General features: G+C 40.5%; 1 protein-coding gene and 1 pseudogene across 1 annotated transcript; both read left to right on the forward strand.

Annotated features, from left to right (window-relative positions):
* Positions 1-1,431: 1,431 nt before the first annotated feature.
* LOC139459713 (toll-like receptor 4) lies at positions 1,432-3,945 on the forward strand. The gene has a single exon (XM_071241360.1). The coding sequence runs from the start codon at positions 1,432-1,434 to the stop codon at positions 3,943-3,945; it is 2,514 nt and encodes an 837-aa protein (XP_071097461.1).
* Positions 3,946-13,636: 9,691 nt separating this feature from the next.
* On the forward strand, positions 13,637-15,785 carry LOC139459718 (toll-like receptor 2; annotated as a pseudogene).
* The last annotated feature ends 2,055 nt before the right edge of the window (positions 15,786-17,840 follow it).

A 17,840-nucleotide genomic window follows, 5' to 3' on the forward strand; every position in this document is an offset into this window, starting at 1 on the left:
CCGCGGAATTGCTTTAGATCAGTGCTCCTTTGTACGTTGAAATACTATATATTGTGAATGCCAAAATGATGTATCAAGGATCAAGTAGAAGATACATTGACCGTAGCGCTGGGAGTTTATTCAACAGACCCGTGAAAATAACACTGCTGTATCTTATTATTTATTTTAGATGACGCAGTCAAAGCTCACTTCTCCTGGCGGCCATTATCGAATGGCCAGCTAAAACACCACCCCGCGCTTACGTCTACAGGTCTCTTCCTGTAGTACGGTAATTAGTATTCTCTCCCTCAAGTGTATCCTCAATGATATAACCCACCCTCATTGATTACATGCTGCTCTTTTCCAGCCTCACGGCTATGGAGCTGAGGTAAAGAGTCCAAGTCATCATAAAGTAATTAGGGTCCAATAAAAACAATGCGCCGCCAAACCTCATACATATTATCACTGAAAGTCGTACTACAGACGGTTAAAGTCACATCACAATAAAAGCATTTCAATTGCAATAACATGTTCCAGGACCATGTATTCTCTTAACACCATCGGATTTAGAAGCAATGGTCGTATAAAACAAGACAGATCTATTTAAACACAACAGTATTCATGTTATTCCCACAAAATCACATGAAGAAAGGAGACATTAGCAAATACATGTGTATTATCATTTTTCGTCAGGATAACAAAATTTTCTCTCCTTGTTACCACCTCCAGGTTCAGCTTAAGACGGGTCCTCCTTTGGTCAAAAGTTTGTTCCCCCTCTAATGAGTGTGTCACGCGTTGCACACGAGTGGCGGACGGGGTGCACACCCGTGATGCACACTGGTTGCGTAACGCGTTGCCCATGCGTGTAAGGGGAATAACGCGTTGCCCATGCGTGTAAGGGGAATGAACTTCTAGGCAGTAGTGTAGCATGGGTTGCTGAAGACCTATTCTACCCCGGATCTTCACGGGTCTGGAAGTAGTAGTAGTAGTAGTAGTAGTAGTAGTAGGCACAACTTCAACCTTTGATCACTATGTGCCAAGAGCGCCAGTTGTGTATGTCTCATGTGATGTAATGAAGAGGCTGTGGGGAAGTCTGTTGCATTGTGACATGTGTCAGCACTGGTTTTCAGTGATCCATTCATATAATTTGCACCACTTTTTGTCTTTTACCCCTCGGCAGACAGTCAAGACATATTGTTCCAAGGCTTTGGCATTATATGTTCTTTCTTTCATTCTCATTCTTTTTTAATCTTGTATTGCCTTTTTCATTTTACAGAATTATTCAAGTGGGTTACAGATCCTATTTACTCTATCCTATGTGCTCAAAACATAAGTAATATCAAAATTAGACTGTGGCCGTAAATACGTGCATTGATGTTATGCTCTGCCTCACTAAACTTATACTGTAGTATAGAACACATCCTCTCTGAGATAATTTCTTTCTTTCAGGCAATGACAAGGAACTCCTTTCTCGCAATGCTGACTATTTGGCTGGCCGTCTTAGGGTTGCCATGTTCGGCCAAGATGTACGACGTCAACAGCTGCATTTACAATGAAAACGATCAAGATATAGTTGCCAACTGTTCGAAAGGAAACTTCACTGATGTGCCCCAAGGATTTGCTGAAAACGTGACTGTCATCGACTTGTCACAGAATGAAATAACAAGCATTGAGAAGATGTCCTTTCCTTATCGTCTGATGGTACACACACTAAGTATGTCTTATAATAGTCTTACTCATCTAGACAGAGATTCACTCAAGAACTTACCACACCTTTCGAAACTTGACCTCAGAGGAAACAAGATAAACTGTACGTCTTCATCATTACCGAAAGGCCTCTTCAGAGATCTTCCACTAAAACGCCTTTTATTGAGTGACATGAACATAAAACAGATTCAGGATGATTTGGAGTATGCAGTATTTCATGATCTCAATCAACTCGAAGAACTTGCTATCGATTTGCCTCCAAACCCAACATTTGGTGTCGGATTTGGCAGTTTGACAAATTTACGCACTTTAACCGTTAGCTTTTGTCAAAGGAATAACCTTAATACAAGTGCATTTGAGGTTTTCACAAAATTTAATCTTACAGCATTTCAGATAAATGCATGTAATAAGGGACAGGTAGATACAAATATAACTGATGTGTTTCCATATTTAGATATCTTAGATATTAGGAACACAGTCCACACTGATTTATCCCAGCGTTTGGTAAATCTAAATAATTATGAAAATGCATCCATGCAACGAATTTCTTTCATAGCAAACACCGCAAGATATGGAGTTGGAACTGAGAAATGTTTCATGCTATCCACAAAATATACACGTTTTCTTGTCACAATGTGTGTTTCAGAAGTGTATCTGGTAAGCAACAGAATACGAATAATTGAGGGAAGAGCTTTGATTCAACCTCCATTTTCTAAATGCCTTCGTGTTTTAGATCTCAGTCACAACATGATTCTGGAAGAGTATCATCTATTTCAAACCCTTTTCTTTTACACACATTTGGCATCATTTCACTTTGAACAACACGAGAAAGATCTTAAACAATATAATGACTATATATACAAGTTCTATGACTCACATTCAATTTTTCAAGATACGAATGGGATGGTATGGCCAGGAAATGAACCTCAGACATGTGTTTTCTCGGTCAGTGCTGAGACCCGAGAGAGTGAAGTCAATCCCCAAAGTGAAAGTAGTGTCTTAGCGTATCTGATGTTTTTTCCACGAAACCTAACCTCACTTTATTTTGCACCGGCATTAAGACCTTTTGTTGATATCAATCATGATGTGTATTTCCTTGGTTCTGAAAGGTGGTCAAAAGTCGTATTTGCTAATTGTTCAGTAGTTGCAGATAATGTTAGTATCTTTGGACTGAATAACCTTCAAAGCTTGGAAATTTCCGGAAATGGATTTATTGGACAACCAACGACATTGATGAAATCCTTTCCCAACATTAAAAATCTATCATTAAACCATATCACAAAGGGATTTAAGGGTATTGCTGACAACATAGAATCGGTATTGGGGCACTTTCAACATCTTCAGAACCTGCATCTGTTAGATAATAACCTTACCGATTTGCCAAGAAATGTGGAGAAAATAACAAATATCAGATTAATAGATGTCTCGTATAACTCAATAAAAGAGCTGAGTGTGGGAACAAGAAAGAGATTAGACGCTGTGGCTCAGAAGAAAAATATATCGGTTAATCTTCGAGGGAATGTTCTGTCATGTGGGTGTGGTTCTCTGGAATTTATTTCATGGTCAATGGATTCACTCGTACGCTTCGTTGACGGTCATCATTACATGTGTCGAAATGATGATGGGGAAATTATTCACATAACAAATATTGCAGATTCATACATGAAAATATGGAGGTCGTGCGTTTCTTTCTTTTGGCTTTTATTTTCAATATGTCTTTTTTTCCTTCTTTTCTTAGGATTATCTCTAAGTCTTCATATTGCAAGAAATGTAAATTTGTTAAAGCGATGGAGTGTCAAATGGTTAGGTTTGGACTTCCAACAACATTTTAAGTATGATGTATTTGTCTACCATTCATCAAAGGACGACCGTCGGTGGGTGTGTAGCACCTTGAAGCAAAAGCTGGAAGATGAAAGAGATCTTCGTCTCTGTATTCCGGACAGAGACTTCGAGCCCGGAGTCTACACGTGTGAGGAGGTTCTGGGCGCCATCAACAACAGCTGGAAGACTATAATCTATCTGACTCAGACCTTCCTGGAAGACGAGCTCTGTTCCTTCAGGCTTTCTTCTGCCGTTTATCTTGGCGATAATCTGAAATCTGACAGATTTATCATCCTTTTTTCGGACGCGGTCTTCCGTCATCCATTGCCCCTTATCATTAATCAACTTCTGGATGAAGATAACAGGTTTCCTTTGGAGGAATTTCATAAGAGTTCCCTTTGGGATCAGCTTCACAGCAGGATACTGAGTAAGGATTGACAATCGCAAAGGAGTGTCTGGTGACGGATTCAAGCAGTGTATAGAGAGGATACGCCTTAGGATCACTGAACATTGTTATGTAGTGTTACTGATAATTGCATACGTTTTTTTGTAAATGTTTGTCAGAATTAATTGCTCACACTAGACTTATTGTAAAATAATCTGTGCTCCTAAAACATAACATGTTTCAGGTGATTATCGTTACACAATGACTGGGGTTAGCGATAATATCAATATAATCATGAAATGTAAATTGCTAATGATAAACTTCGTTAGGCCTTACTCATTCCGGTTAAAGGGACTGTTTCGATGTATCTGCTGTGTTTTAAACATTGTTAATGTAATTATTATTTGCGGTTTGGTTTTGATTTTTGTTTACATTGTACATTGTTTACATTTTTATGGGGTGAGATGCGAGGTTACTTTACCCTCTGGCGTTGCCGTTGAATGTCTGAGGCATATTCTGAGTGTCACCTACTGAACAGGTTGTGCAAAAGAGGTTTTACTCCCTCACCACTTTTTAGTCCATGACATTTTGTTTGTTTGTTGTTAAAACCGCACTTAGCAATATTCCAGTTATGTGACGGCCGTCTGTAAATAATCGTGTCTGGGCCAGACAATCCAGTGATTGATATCATGAGCATCGATCCACGCAATTGGTTGGTTGGTTTGCTGGTTGGTTTGTTGTTTAACGCCGCACTCAGTAATATTCCATATATAGGGCGGTCTGAAAGTAATCCAGACCAAACAATCCAATCATTGATATCATGAGCATCAATCCACACAATTGGGACAAGATTGCATGCATCAAATCAAGTCAGCGAGCCTAACCACCCCAATAGGTAGAATAGGTCTTCAGCAACCCATGCCTGTCGTAAAAGGCGACTAACGGTATTGGGTGGTCAGGCTCGCTGACTTGGTTGATGCATGTCATCGATCCCAATTGCGTGGATCGATGCTCATGATATCAGTCACTGGACTGTCTGGTCCAGGCTCGATTATTTACAGACCGCCGTCATTCATATGGTTGGAATATTGCTGAGTGCGGCGTTAAACAACAAACAAACAAACAGCATAGTCGCCTTTTACGGCAAGTATGGGTTGCTGAAGAACTATTCTACCCCGGATCTTCACGGGTCCAACGCAGTTGGGATCGATGACATGCATCAACCAAGTCAGCGAGCGTGACCACCCGATACCGTTAGTCACGCCTTACAAGCATAGTTGCCCATGACATGTTATCGGTGATAATACATAAGTACCGTTAGAGTCATGTCAGTTCCCATTATACGACCTTGTGTATTTAATGTAACTTAACTGCGATAAATAACATTTATAATGTATTTTATTCACAGTATTTTTCATTTTGTGCATGTTGGTAAATTATCCGCCAATATTTTTATGTATGTTTTCATTTGATTATGTGATTGTCCGTGGCTGCACCCTCAAAGGGGGTTGAAGTAGTGTCAAATTATTGTCCCCTGAGAGGGTATATAAGACCACGTCTTTCAAAGTGTATTTATTGTTACCATGTTTTTAATCGTAGGATATGTGTTGTTTTAATGTTCGGCTAATTGTGTCAGCCATCGTCAACAACTGAAGGGATGGTGTAAATCCTGCTGGGGTCCATGCAGGTAGCAGAAGTACTGTAAGTCCCCATGGTCCCTAGTGAGGTGATCTATCTTCAGTTGCTTGCGATCTGTAGCCTTTTTTATATTGTATCGTTACGTAAAGTGACATCTTTTTATGGCTGTATACTAGTTTTAAATAATATTCTGTAATCTTCTAGTTATTTTACTGTCCTTTGTTGACAGGCTTCTATTGTTTAAATGTATATATTATGTATAATTTTTGTTAGTCACGATATGGCTGAAATACTGCCGATAAATTTTAACTCATTCACTCACTCACTTTTCATTATGTTGACATTATGTTGGAAGTTGTGATGATTATATGCTGAATTTGCATGTAAACTACATTTATGATCTTCCCAGAAATCTAATAAAAGTGTGCTATCCTAATTTATGTGTTCTGGGTATAAATTCCGACAAACTTTGTTGAACATTAAGGTTCGTTTTTCGAGGATTCGCCTTGATTACAACCTTATTTTGTTTGTACTTTATGTGCCGCCTCCGTGGTAGAGCGTCCTCCGCCCGGAGAGCGGAAGGTCATAGAGGTCCGATCCCCAACCGCGTCATACCAAAAGACGTCAAAAGATGTTACCCTGACTGGCTCTGTGTATACTGTGTATTCGTGTTAAAACAGCGACATGGCATCTCAGTGGGCCGGCACTATAAATATCGCCATTTGGTCGGACTAGTACAAGCGGTAACACACACGTGCATGCACATCGCTATATAACGCAAATAATGTTGAACGCAACATTAAACCCAATGTTACGGTGAAGATGAAAACCGCATATATGTGATAAACAACAGTGAACGTTAAATTTGTATGGTTTTAATTTACTTAGGGGTGCGTGACATTTAATTACTGTAAATTATGTGAGAAAATGAGTGAGTTAGTATGGTTTTACGCCGCTTTTAGCAATATTCCAGCAATATGACGGCGTGGGGGCACCACAAAGAGGCTTCACTCATGTTTATCCACATTGAACAGTTACTGTATGTACATCTATGCTGATCAAGGAGAGGTACTGTATGTATGGTTATGCTGATGGAAGAGAGGGACTTACTGAATGTATGGCTATTTTCATCGAAGTGACATACTGTATGCTTGCAGGATATTATCGAGTGTCAATATCCGCCAATACATTTGTCATGCACCGATGTACCAATGTTTTGTCCGCTTTAGCTCACTTAACTAGCCTTAAAGTGCAAGTAACGAAGTGCGATTATGTTGTGAATATACTTTTTCATGGCTACAGTAGGTCAATTCGAGAGAAATTAATAAAGAAATTCGTAGAAAGTATTTACACGTCCAAGTGAAAGTGGTGATATCACACGCTCCATTCCCAGACCAAACTATTTGGTGTTGCTGCAATGGTGCAGCGGTGAGAGATAAATGGTTCAATTGTCTGATATTTAGACTTGGTTGCAGAGTCTGTCTACTACTAGTATATAATCTATTTTGTGATGCTTAGCAGACAGAAGGACGTACAGACATTGTATTACAGTCTCACCTCATATTTACAATATATAAATAATGCGACAAAACCCTTCATGCAGAAATCTCTGCATAAAGCAGAGTTGACTGTACGATTTCGACTATATCATGAGCATGTGTTTATGAATCACTACCAAATAGTAATGATACCAGGTGTTCGCGAAAAGGTGAACGTATCCTGCCCCACCAGTGTCACCCATCACAAACACATGCAAATGCAAGTCAATTGTTCACCTGAAAATAATAAGGAACATGTGGTACAAGTCAAAATTGGGAATTGTCTGGGACGTCTTTTTTGTCACTGATGTGTCAAATTTGGGAATGTCCTCCACATGTCTACGATTAAACTTTTTGAAAGCTTTACTGAGGCCTTGAATGTTGTTGCCTTGATCAAACAAATTCTATTCTACTCCGGATCTACACGGGTACCAATAGAAGAGGCGCCACGCCCATGGGTACATACATCCCAATTCATTGAAAGTAACAATAGTGACGACCCGTGAAGATCCGGGGTAGAATAGGTCCTTAGCGACCCATGCTTGCCGTAAAAGGCGACTTTGCTTGTTGTAAGAGGCGACTAACGGGACCGGCTGGTCAGGCTCGCTGACTTGGTTGATGCATGTCATCGTATCGTTATTGAGTGGATCGATGTTCATGATGTCAATCACTGGATTGTCTGGTCCAGACTCGATTATTTACAGACCACCGTCATATAGCTGGAATATTGCTGAGTGCGACGTTAAACAAAAAACAAACACACAAACAAACCAATAGAAGAAGGCGTTGTTCTTCTATTGACTGTAGCTTGGGTGTGTCCAGGCTTCAACCGGACCGGATCAGACGCATAATTAGTGCTTCCTGTTTGGATTATGTAACTTCCACATATTCTTCCTGCAATATAGACCCGTGAAGATTCCGGGGTGGAATAGGTCTTCAGCAACCCATGCTCGCCGTAAAAGGCGACTATGCTTGTCGTAAAAGGCGACTAACGGGATCGGGTGGTCAGGCTCGCTGACTTGGTTGATACATGTCATCGATCCCAATTGCGTTGATCGATGCTCATGATATCAATCACTGGATTGTCTGTTCCAGACTCGATTATTTACAGACCGCCGTCATATAGCTGGAATATTGCTGAGTGCGGCGTTAAACAACAAACCAACCAATCCTGCAATATAACCTGAAATATGAAAGTCCAATGATTATTGTTTCTTCTGAAAACAGGAGCCATGTTTATAATTAGAACTTCCAGCGAGAGGGGTATTAGAAAACTTTGCATCTTAGTTTTTAGTATTTACTGTGTGGATCATATCTCTTCCGGTATCGACAAAAAAGGATACCTTTTAACTTCTTTTAACTGAAAGTCACATACTGCAGTTTAGGTTATGGTAAAATTATCTTTTTCTGTTTCGGAGATTAGGTTAGTTGGTTTGTTGTTTTACACCGCACTGAGCAATATACCATCTATATATGACGGCGGTCTGTCAATAATCGAGAATGGACCAGACAATCCAGTGATTAATATCATGAGCATCGATCCACGCAATTGAGATCGATGACATGCATCAACCAAGTCAGCGAGCCTGACCACCCGATCCCGTTAGTCGCCTTTTACGGCAAGCATGGGTTGCTGAAGACCTATTCTACCCCGGATCTTCACGGAGAACATATAAACATTGTCGTAGAACCTCAAACCAAAAATACCTCCTTCAAACGCAATCAGCAAGATTCATACTTCCAGTCTCTAGCTGACTAAGTTACAAAGCTAATTGTAATTGTCACTTCCTTAGAAAAAACTAGCAAGGTTATTGCTCTATTTTATACGAGATCCACCATCGATGTAAAAACAGTTAGCGGGGAGATTTTGTGTGTCCCGACCCTCCGTCGAGAGCGGAAGTACTCATTGGACAATCATTGAAAAAAAATATATATTAATAAACACAACTTAACAAAAACATTGCATTTATCAAACAGTGAGAAGGGTTCCTGTTATGGCTTTAGTTATCACTTCATCTTGAGCACTATTTCATATTGCACGACTTTACGTCAGGTTCTTAGTCGATGTAAAGGCAATTAGTTCAAGTATTCTATTGACTCTTCTTTCTTTGTGTCAAAAGAAGCGTCAATAAAAGATGTATGATTGGTTAATTTGCTGTTTTACGCCGCCCTCAGCAATATTCTAGCTATGACGGAGGTCTGTAAATAATCGAGTCTGGACCAGACAATCCAGTGATTGATATCATGAGCATCGATCCTAGCATTGTGGGATCGATGACATGTATCAACCAAGTCAGCGAGCCTGACCACCCGATCCCGTTAGTCGCCTTTTACGACAAGCATAGTCGCGTTTTACGGCAAGCTTGGGTTGCTGAAGACCTACCCCGGATCTTCATGGGTCTGCACCGATGTACCGATGTACTACCCCAAATAGCATTCGCGGCCAACTCGTGTTATTCAGCAGGAAGCAGAGTCTGTAAGTCCCCATGATCCCCAGTGAGGTGGTCTCACGTTTGTTGCTGGTGGTTTATAGCCTATTTCTAATTGATAGCACTATGTACATAGTGAGTGAGTGAGTGAGTTGGATTTAACGCCGCTTTTAACAGTATTCCAGTTATATCACGGCGAGTCAGCTTAATGTGGGAGGAAAGCCCGAAATGATGCAGGTCTCAGACCTTTACCACTTCGGTGAAACCCATGAGCACGGGTATGGTGCTGACAAACCATGAAACATAATCGGGGCGAACCGGGATTCGAACCCACAATCATAGGTTTCTGGTGTGCCCAAGGGACGCAACTCTGCACAGCGAATCGCGGCGCCTTAGACGACTGGGCCACCCAGAGCATGCAGAGCCCAGAGCATGCAAAGTCTTGTAGTTATAAAGACGAGAGGTTGGGCAGCAGTAGAGCGAAATATGTTTCTGGAAAAGATATTATAGAATAGTCTGTCCAAGGCCGCAGGCAAAGGACCTGGCGATTGTTGTGGTATCTGGTACTCAAAATAACTGTGAGTCTGTCTCGCGCTTCACGAGTTACAGTTGCTACAAAGAAATGGAAGATAATAATATTATTCATCATCAAGAAATTACGACAAGGTTTTGAGTTGGATTGTATGTAATCGATTCAGGGCTAAACGATTAATAAAGCGGGAGAACCCTTTCCTAATCAAACTACAGGTTGACAGCAGGAGCCCTTATCCACGCTGTGGGGACTGACAGGTCATAATTAGACAGCTATTACGACAAACATGGGGTACTTAGACCTATTCTGCCCAGGAATGTCAACCGAATGTAGTTGTATCTCCCACTTCTAAATTCAACAACATATTTCGCAGGTCACCTTCAAAATGATTGAAAAAACAAAATGAATAAAAGAAGGCGTTTTAAACACATCATATAAAACAAGAGTGCTCTGAGAGCACAACATCCCCCGCATGAATTATTTTAACGAGTTTATATTTCCTTTGTATTTTTCATGAAGCCGCGTAAAACAGGGGCAGTAACTCTGTCAACATTAGTCGCGGAACTGCGATATGCGTATCACCAACATGTCGACATCTTGTGTGTAGAGTGATAAAAACAACTGACAAAATTAAGTACACTGTTTAAAGTTTTATCAATAATCTAGTTATATGACGGCAGTGTTGCTTCCAGGAATTTGTAAGTTAGAGGGATATACCCCCTTCACTTTATGAACAGGGCTAAGTGCTTACTACCTATGAGCAATGGTTGTTATCTCTATACCAAGAGTTGCCACTTCCTAAATAAACGCCTCTCCTCCAGTTTGCTACAGTTTCATCATGAGGGAACATTCTTGATGAGTGACCCTCAATTGGAATAATTATCAGCTGATGTACTGTGTTGCATCTAAACTGTTGCAATGTGTGCATTGTGTGTCGACAACAGAACCCGCGTTCGCAGTCAGGTGTCTGAAGGTGTACATGAAGTGAACGTTTTTCCCTTTTCCGGGAAATCCATACTTGTCTTCTTTTCAAATAGCTTCATGCCATATCTGAACGTTTTGCCTTTGTTTGGAAAGTTGAACATACATGTACAGTTGCAAGGGCACTTTCCTGAAACTTTTTCAGATGGGATGTTTCAAGTAACTGTTCAGAGTGGCTTTTTCCTGTGTTTAGCAAGCTCCACTGTTGAGTTGGTTGGTTTGTTGTTTAACGCCGCACTCAGCAATATTCCAGCTATATGACGGCGGTCTGTAAATAATCGAGTCTGGACCAGACAATCCAGTGATTGATATCATGAGCATCGATCCACGCAATTGGGATCGATGACATGTATCAACCAAGTCAGCAAGCCTGACCGCCCGATCCCGTTAGTCGCCTTTTGCGACAAGCATAGTCACCTTTTACAGCAAGCATTGGTTGCTGAAGACCTATTCTACCCCGGATCTTCACGGCTTCCACTGTTGTGAAAAAGCAACCTGGAAGACTGTAGGTTAATAAATATCCTGTTTTTGAAAAAACATTCAGAGCAGCTAAGACGGGAATGACACTCATCAATTTATACACGCAGGCAACCATAACTTAAGGTATTATCACTGATTTCATAAAGTAACTTTGTTCCGTTGACGTCTTTCTTCTGCTGCTAGGAATATTTCGTTAGGGTTTTACATGAATACTACAATCGACTCCATTTTCAACATAAAGTTCTAGAGCGCTTCCGTAGGATAGTGGTAGAGCGTCCCCACCAGAGTGCGGAAGGTCCGGGGCTCGATCCTCAGCCGCGTCATACCTTGGTGTTACCCTGTCTGGCGCTCGGCATTAAGGGGCTAAAACAAGGACTGGTCGGCTCGGAGTCAGTATACTGTGTCTGACTGGGGCATTCATGTTAAACTGTGGCATGTTATCTCAGTGGGCGAGCACTATAAATCGGCATCAGTCCGGGCTAGTACAAGCAGCCACAAACACACCTGCATGCACGTCGCTATATATGTGCAATAATCTTTGACGCGACGTTAAACCCCATTTCACCACACCTTAAAGTTCTAATAAGTCAGGATAGTTCTTAATTGCAATATTAGGTTTTGCAATATACATACCGTATTCGACGTAATAAGCGCCCACGGCGATATTTGCTAATATATTGGCTAGTGAACAATCCCAATCAGCACCCCTTCCGATTGACCAATCTACACAAGGCTTATTTATTCGGGTATAATACGCGCTCGTGTGTTATATGCACCCTTAATCATGGGCAATTAAATTCTGGAAAATATATCTGTCGTAATTGTATCATTTCAGGCTGTCAGCATAAACCACGAAATACACGATCTTTCAACTCTGTTTTTTTTTCTCACCAAAATTATATTCTAATAAGAGCCCCATATTTTTAATTTTGAGAGCGCCCAGGGCGCTTATTACATCGAATACGGTATGTAGCATGCTCCATTTGAAATGCGACTGATATAGGTATATTTGGGGGCAGGAGCAACAACTTAAACACGTCATAGCTGTTCAATCGTTAACGAAAGATCGAATGATCCACATATACTGATGACGTCACGCAGTACACACAGAGTAAGCGTATAAATAATACCACGTGCTTCTACGGCACACAAACACATACAGTAATAATATTCGAAGTACTGCACAGTTTATAATAATGAGTGAGTGCCAGAGCATAGTTTTACGTCGTTTTCAGCAATATTCCAGCACGATCACGGCGGACAACACTGGAAATGGGCTCCCTAGATTGCACCCTTGTGGGGAATCTAACCCGGAGCTTCAGCGTGACGAGCGAACGATTTAACCACTAGGCTTACCTCACCGCCCCTGACATTAATGAACTATTTAACCCAAACTATGGTAACAACAGAATTACAATGGCTTGCAGCGGACTGTCCTTGTGTGTGTGATTAAAGTCAACTCCATAGTGTTTTTTATGTCTGCTGAAAATTTGTATTTCGTAGTTCAAAAGTAAAAGTCAAAGGTCAAATCGGCATGTTGGTCTGCTTTCTCTGACAGGATATCGTCGCTTATTGAAAGATTGTCTGGTTCAGACTCAGTTATATTACAGATCGCCGTCATAAAGCTGGAATATTGCTAAGTGCGGAGTTAAACAACAAACAAACAAACTGTTTGTCCTCTGCACAGTCAGGTATACATACATGTACATTATTATGCTTTTTTGTTTGTTTGTTTGCTGTTTAACGCCACACTCATCAATATTCCAGCTTTTTGATGGCGATCTGTAATGTAATTGAGTCTGAACCAGATAATCTAGGGATTGATATAATGAGCATGGATCCACGCAACTGAGACACGATGACATGTATCAATCACGTCAGCGAGCCTGACCTCCCGATCCCGTTTATCGTTTCTTACGACAAGCATGGTCGCCTTTTATGCAATTTAATGAACAGGCTCTGAAGATGTCTGTAGTATTGTGAATCTATCCAGATTCGGATATTTACAGGCCGCCTTCTTATGGCTAGAATATACTGAGTGAAGCGTTAAACATGAAACAAACACTTTTTTTGTAATTTGTATTTTTCTATGTTATATTATTTTTAAGAACACAATCTGTTTAACCTGATCTAATTCTTGCAGGTAATGACAAGGAGCGCCTTCCTCACAGTAGTGACGCTCTGGCTAGTCGTCCTAGGGTGGCCATGTTGAACCATGAAAAAATGACATTAACAGATGCAAGTATGCGGAGACCGATCGAGATGTAGTTGCCAACTGTTCGAACAGAAACTTCGATGATGTGTTCCAAGGATTTGCTGAAAACGTGACTGTCATTGACTTGTAACAGAATGAAATAACAAGCATTGAGAAGATGTCCTTTCCTTATTGTCTGAAGGTACACACACTCAGTATGTATTGTAATAATCTTACTCATCTAGACAGAGATTCACTCAAGAACTTACCACACCTTTTGAAACTTGACCTCAGAGGAAACAAGATAAACTGTACGTCTTCATCATTACCGAAAGGCCTCTTCAGAGATCTTCCACTAAAACGCCTTTTATTGAGTGACATGAACATTAAACAGATTTATGATGATTTGGAGTATGCAGAGATGTGCAGAGATTATTTCAGATAAATGCATGTAATAAGGGTCAGATAGATACAAACATAACTGATCTGTTTCCATATTTAGATATCTTAGATATTAGGAACACAGTCCACACTGATTTATCCCAGCGATTGATAAATCTAAATAATTATGAAAATGCATTCATGCAACGAGTTTCATTCATAGCAAACATCGCAAGATATGGAGTCAGAATTGAGCAATGTTTCATGCTATCCACAAATGATACACGTTTTCTTGTCACAATGTGTGTTTCAGAAGTGTATCTGGTAGGCAACAGAATACGAATCATTCAGAGAGGTTCTTTGACTCATCCTCCATTTTCCCAATGCCTTCGTGTTTTAGATCTCAGTCACAACATGATCCTGGAGAAGTATGGTCTCCTTCACTCTCTTTTTGTATTCACAATTTGGCTTCATTTCACTTTGTACAAAACGAGAAAGATCCTAAACAAGCTAATGATCAAATATACAATTTCTTTGACTCACATTCAATTTTTCAAGATTCAAATGAGATGGTATGGCCAGGAAATGACCCTCAAACAGGTATTTTCTCGGTCAGTGCTGAGACACGAGACAGTGAAGTCAATCCTCAGAGTGAAAGTAGTGCCACAGCGTATCTGTTGTATCTAGTTGTTCGGTATCTGCAAAAAATGTTAATATCTCTGGACTGAAGAACCTTCAAAGTTTGGAAATTTCCGGAAATGGATTTATTGGATCCCCAACGACATTGATGAAATCTTTTCCAAGCATTAAAAAACCTATCATTAAATCGTATCTCAAAGGGATGTATGTGTATCGTTAACAACATAGAATCGGTATTGGGCCAATTTCAACATCTTCAGAACCTGCACCAGTTAGATAATGACCTTTCCGATTTGCCAAGAAATGTGGAGAAAATATTAAGTATCAGACTAATAGATGTTTTTATAACTCAATGAAAGAGCTGAGTGTGGGAACAAGAAACAGATTAGACACTGTAACTCAGAAGAAACATATATCGGTTAATCTTCGAGGGAATGTGGGTGTGGTTCTCTTGAATTTATTTCATGAGCAGTGGATACGAAGGTACGGCTCATTGAAAGGACATATTACATGTGTTGAATTGATAATGGGAAAATAATTCACTTGACAAATATTGTAGATTCATACATGAAAGTGTGGAGGTCGTGCATTGCTTTCGTTTCACTTGTATTTCAATTTGTCTTGTTTCCCTTTTTTATTAGGTTTGGACTTTCAACGACATTTTAAGTAGGGTGTATTTGTCTACCATTCATCAAAGGACGATCGTCGGTGGGTGTGTTGCACCTTGAAGCAAAAGCTGGAAGATGAAAGAGATCTTCGTCTCTGTATTCCGGAAAAAGAGACTTCGAGCCCGGAGTCTACACGTGTGAGGAGGTTCTGGGTGCCATCAACAACAGCTGGAAGACTATAATCTATCTGACTCAGACCTTCCTGGAAGACGAGCCCTGTTCCTTCAGGCTTTCCTCTGCCGTTTATCTTGATGATAATCTGAAATCTGACAGATTTATCATCCTCTATTCGGGCGCGGTCTTCCGACATTCTTTGCCACCTATCATTAATCAACTTCTGGATGAAGATAACAGGTTTCCTTTGGAGTTCCTTATGGGATCAGCTTCACAGCAGGATATTGTGTAAGAATTAACAATAACAATGGTGTGTCTGGTGACGGAAGTAATGTAATGGCATTTATCAAAAGGATCATACCAGGAGGTGCCGAATTGCGTCACTTGGGCACGCCAGAAACCTTTGATTGTTGGTTGGAATCCCAGTTCGCCCTGACTGTTTCTAGGTCTGTCAACACCACACCCGTGCTCGTGGGTCTCACCAAAGTTTTAAACGCCTTAGAAGGTTTCTGAAGACCTATTCTACCCGGGATCTTCACGGGTCTAATGATAAGCACCCCTGTGATAATACAATACTTAGAATAATGGTTTATCTTACATATTGTTTAAATACATTTTACACATTATTTCATTTCTTTCTGTTTATGCTTATACATATGCTTTATTTTATATAATATGCTGCTTTGGAATAACCTATTTTTTTCATTTTAAGAAACACGTTAAAGCATATTGCTGGTCTGAACATGAAGTACATTTGACAATATAATATAAAATGCTAATGCAATTACCAGTCTTGATTATCCATCGCAAACAGATTCCATTTTGGACGTAAAGGGCAAAATAGTTGTGACAATATATGGACGGACCACTGAAAATCAGTGATGACACCAGCTGTTCCTAAAAGGGTAAGCATGTCCTGCCCTAGCGGCAACACCCGCCATTCACACAATTTGTATAATAAAGTATTTTTTGCCAGTAGTACCCACCATTCACACAATGTATATACGAATGTAAGTAATTACTGCCTGACGCCGCACGGTGGTTCTTCTGCCATGCGACGGCGCCCTTTACACAAACCTGATCGATTAACCGAAAAATCCAAGGACACGATAATGCATTTACTGATTTTTTTTAAACTAATAAAATCGATGTGTTAATTTTGAATTATGTCTCCTGTGTACAAGTGCAGATATTTGCAGCTTATAAGTAAATAAAAACGTTGAAGAAATATATTCGTTTTGCAACACAGTGGGGGACAGTTTTGATGTCTCGGCACGCCAGAAACCTATGATTGTGGGTGCGAATCCCGGTTCGCCCTGATTATGTTTCAAGGTTTGTCAGCACCATACCCGTGCTCGTGGGTTTCACCGAAGTGGTAAACGTCTGAGATTTACATCTCTTCGGGCTTTCCTCCCACAGTAAGCTGACACGCCGTGATATAACTGGAATACTGTTAAAAGCGGCGTTTAACCCAACTCACTTGCTCACTCACTGAAAACGGATGTGTTATGCTCAGGAATGTTCATCAAGTATCCACGATGTGGCATTTCATAGTGTTTGATATCATTCGAGGTGAGGTGAAATGCGGCTTAACGTCGCGTCAAAGATCATTGCACTTATATAGCGACGCGCATGCACGTGTGTGTGTGGCTGCTTGTACTAGTCCGGACTGATGCCGATTTATAGTGCTAGCACACTGAGATACCATGCCGCAGTTTAACATGAATACCCCCAGTCGACCAGTCCTTGTTTGAGCCCCTTAATGCCGAGCGCTAGACAGAGTAACAACAAGTACCATCTGTTAACGTCTTTTGGTATGACGCAGCCGGGGATCGAACCCCGGACCTTCCGCTCTCCGGGGGGACGCTCTACCATTAGACCACGGAGGCGGTTTGATATCATTCGAAGGTGAACAGTGCTGATAATAGGAGAAAACTTCCTTGAGAAGCCGGTAACGTAACATTGCCGTCACCTTCTACTCAGTGAAACCCTGTTAATACAGACACTACCCTTCACTGTGAAATCCTTTGAATAAACTAAATTCAGGATAAACGAATCAGTCTATACATAGTTATGTCATTAAATAGTAAGATTCTTAATAGTTATGATTCCATTACCGGGTTTCTGGATTAATCAGGTTCCGACTAAGCATGTTTCGCTGTTTCACAATGTTTTGAAATATACAGTGTTCGTCATTGCATGTTCCTTAAAGGATACATGTAGATTTGGCTAATTATGTGAGTACGTTAAAAATATCTGTCAGTAAGGAAAATAAAATCAAAACAGGAAATAAATCACTTTTCCAATTCAAATCGCGTCTGTTTCACTCCGCAAGGAAGTTAGACGATAACTAT

The sequence above is a fragment of the Haliotis cracherodii genome, unplaced genomic scaffold (genome assembly GCF_022045235.1).
Source record: "Haliotis cracherodii isolate W230 unplaced genomic scaffold, xgHalCrac1.p SCAF_13, whole genome shotgun sequence".
Taxonomy (NCBI): Eukaryota; Metazoa; Mollusca; class Gastropoda; order Lepetellida; family Haliotidae; genus Haliotis; species Haliotis cracherodii.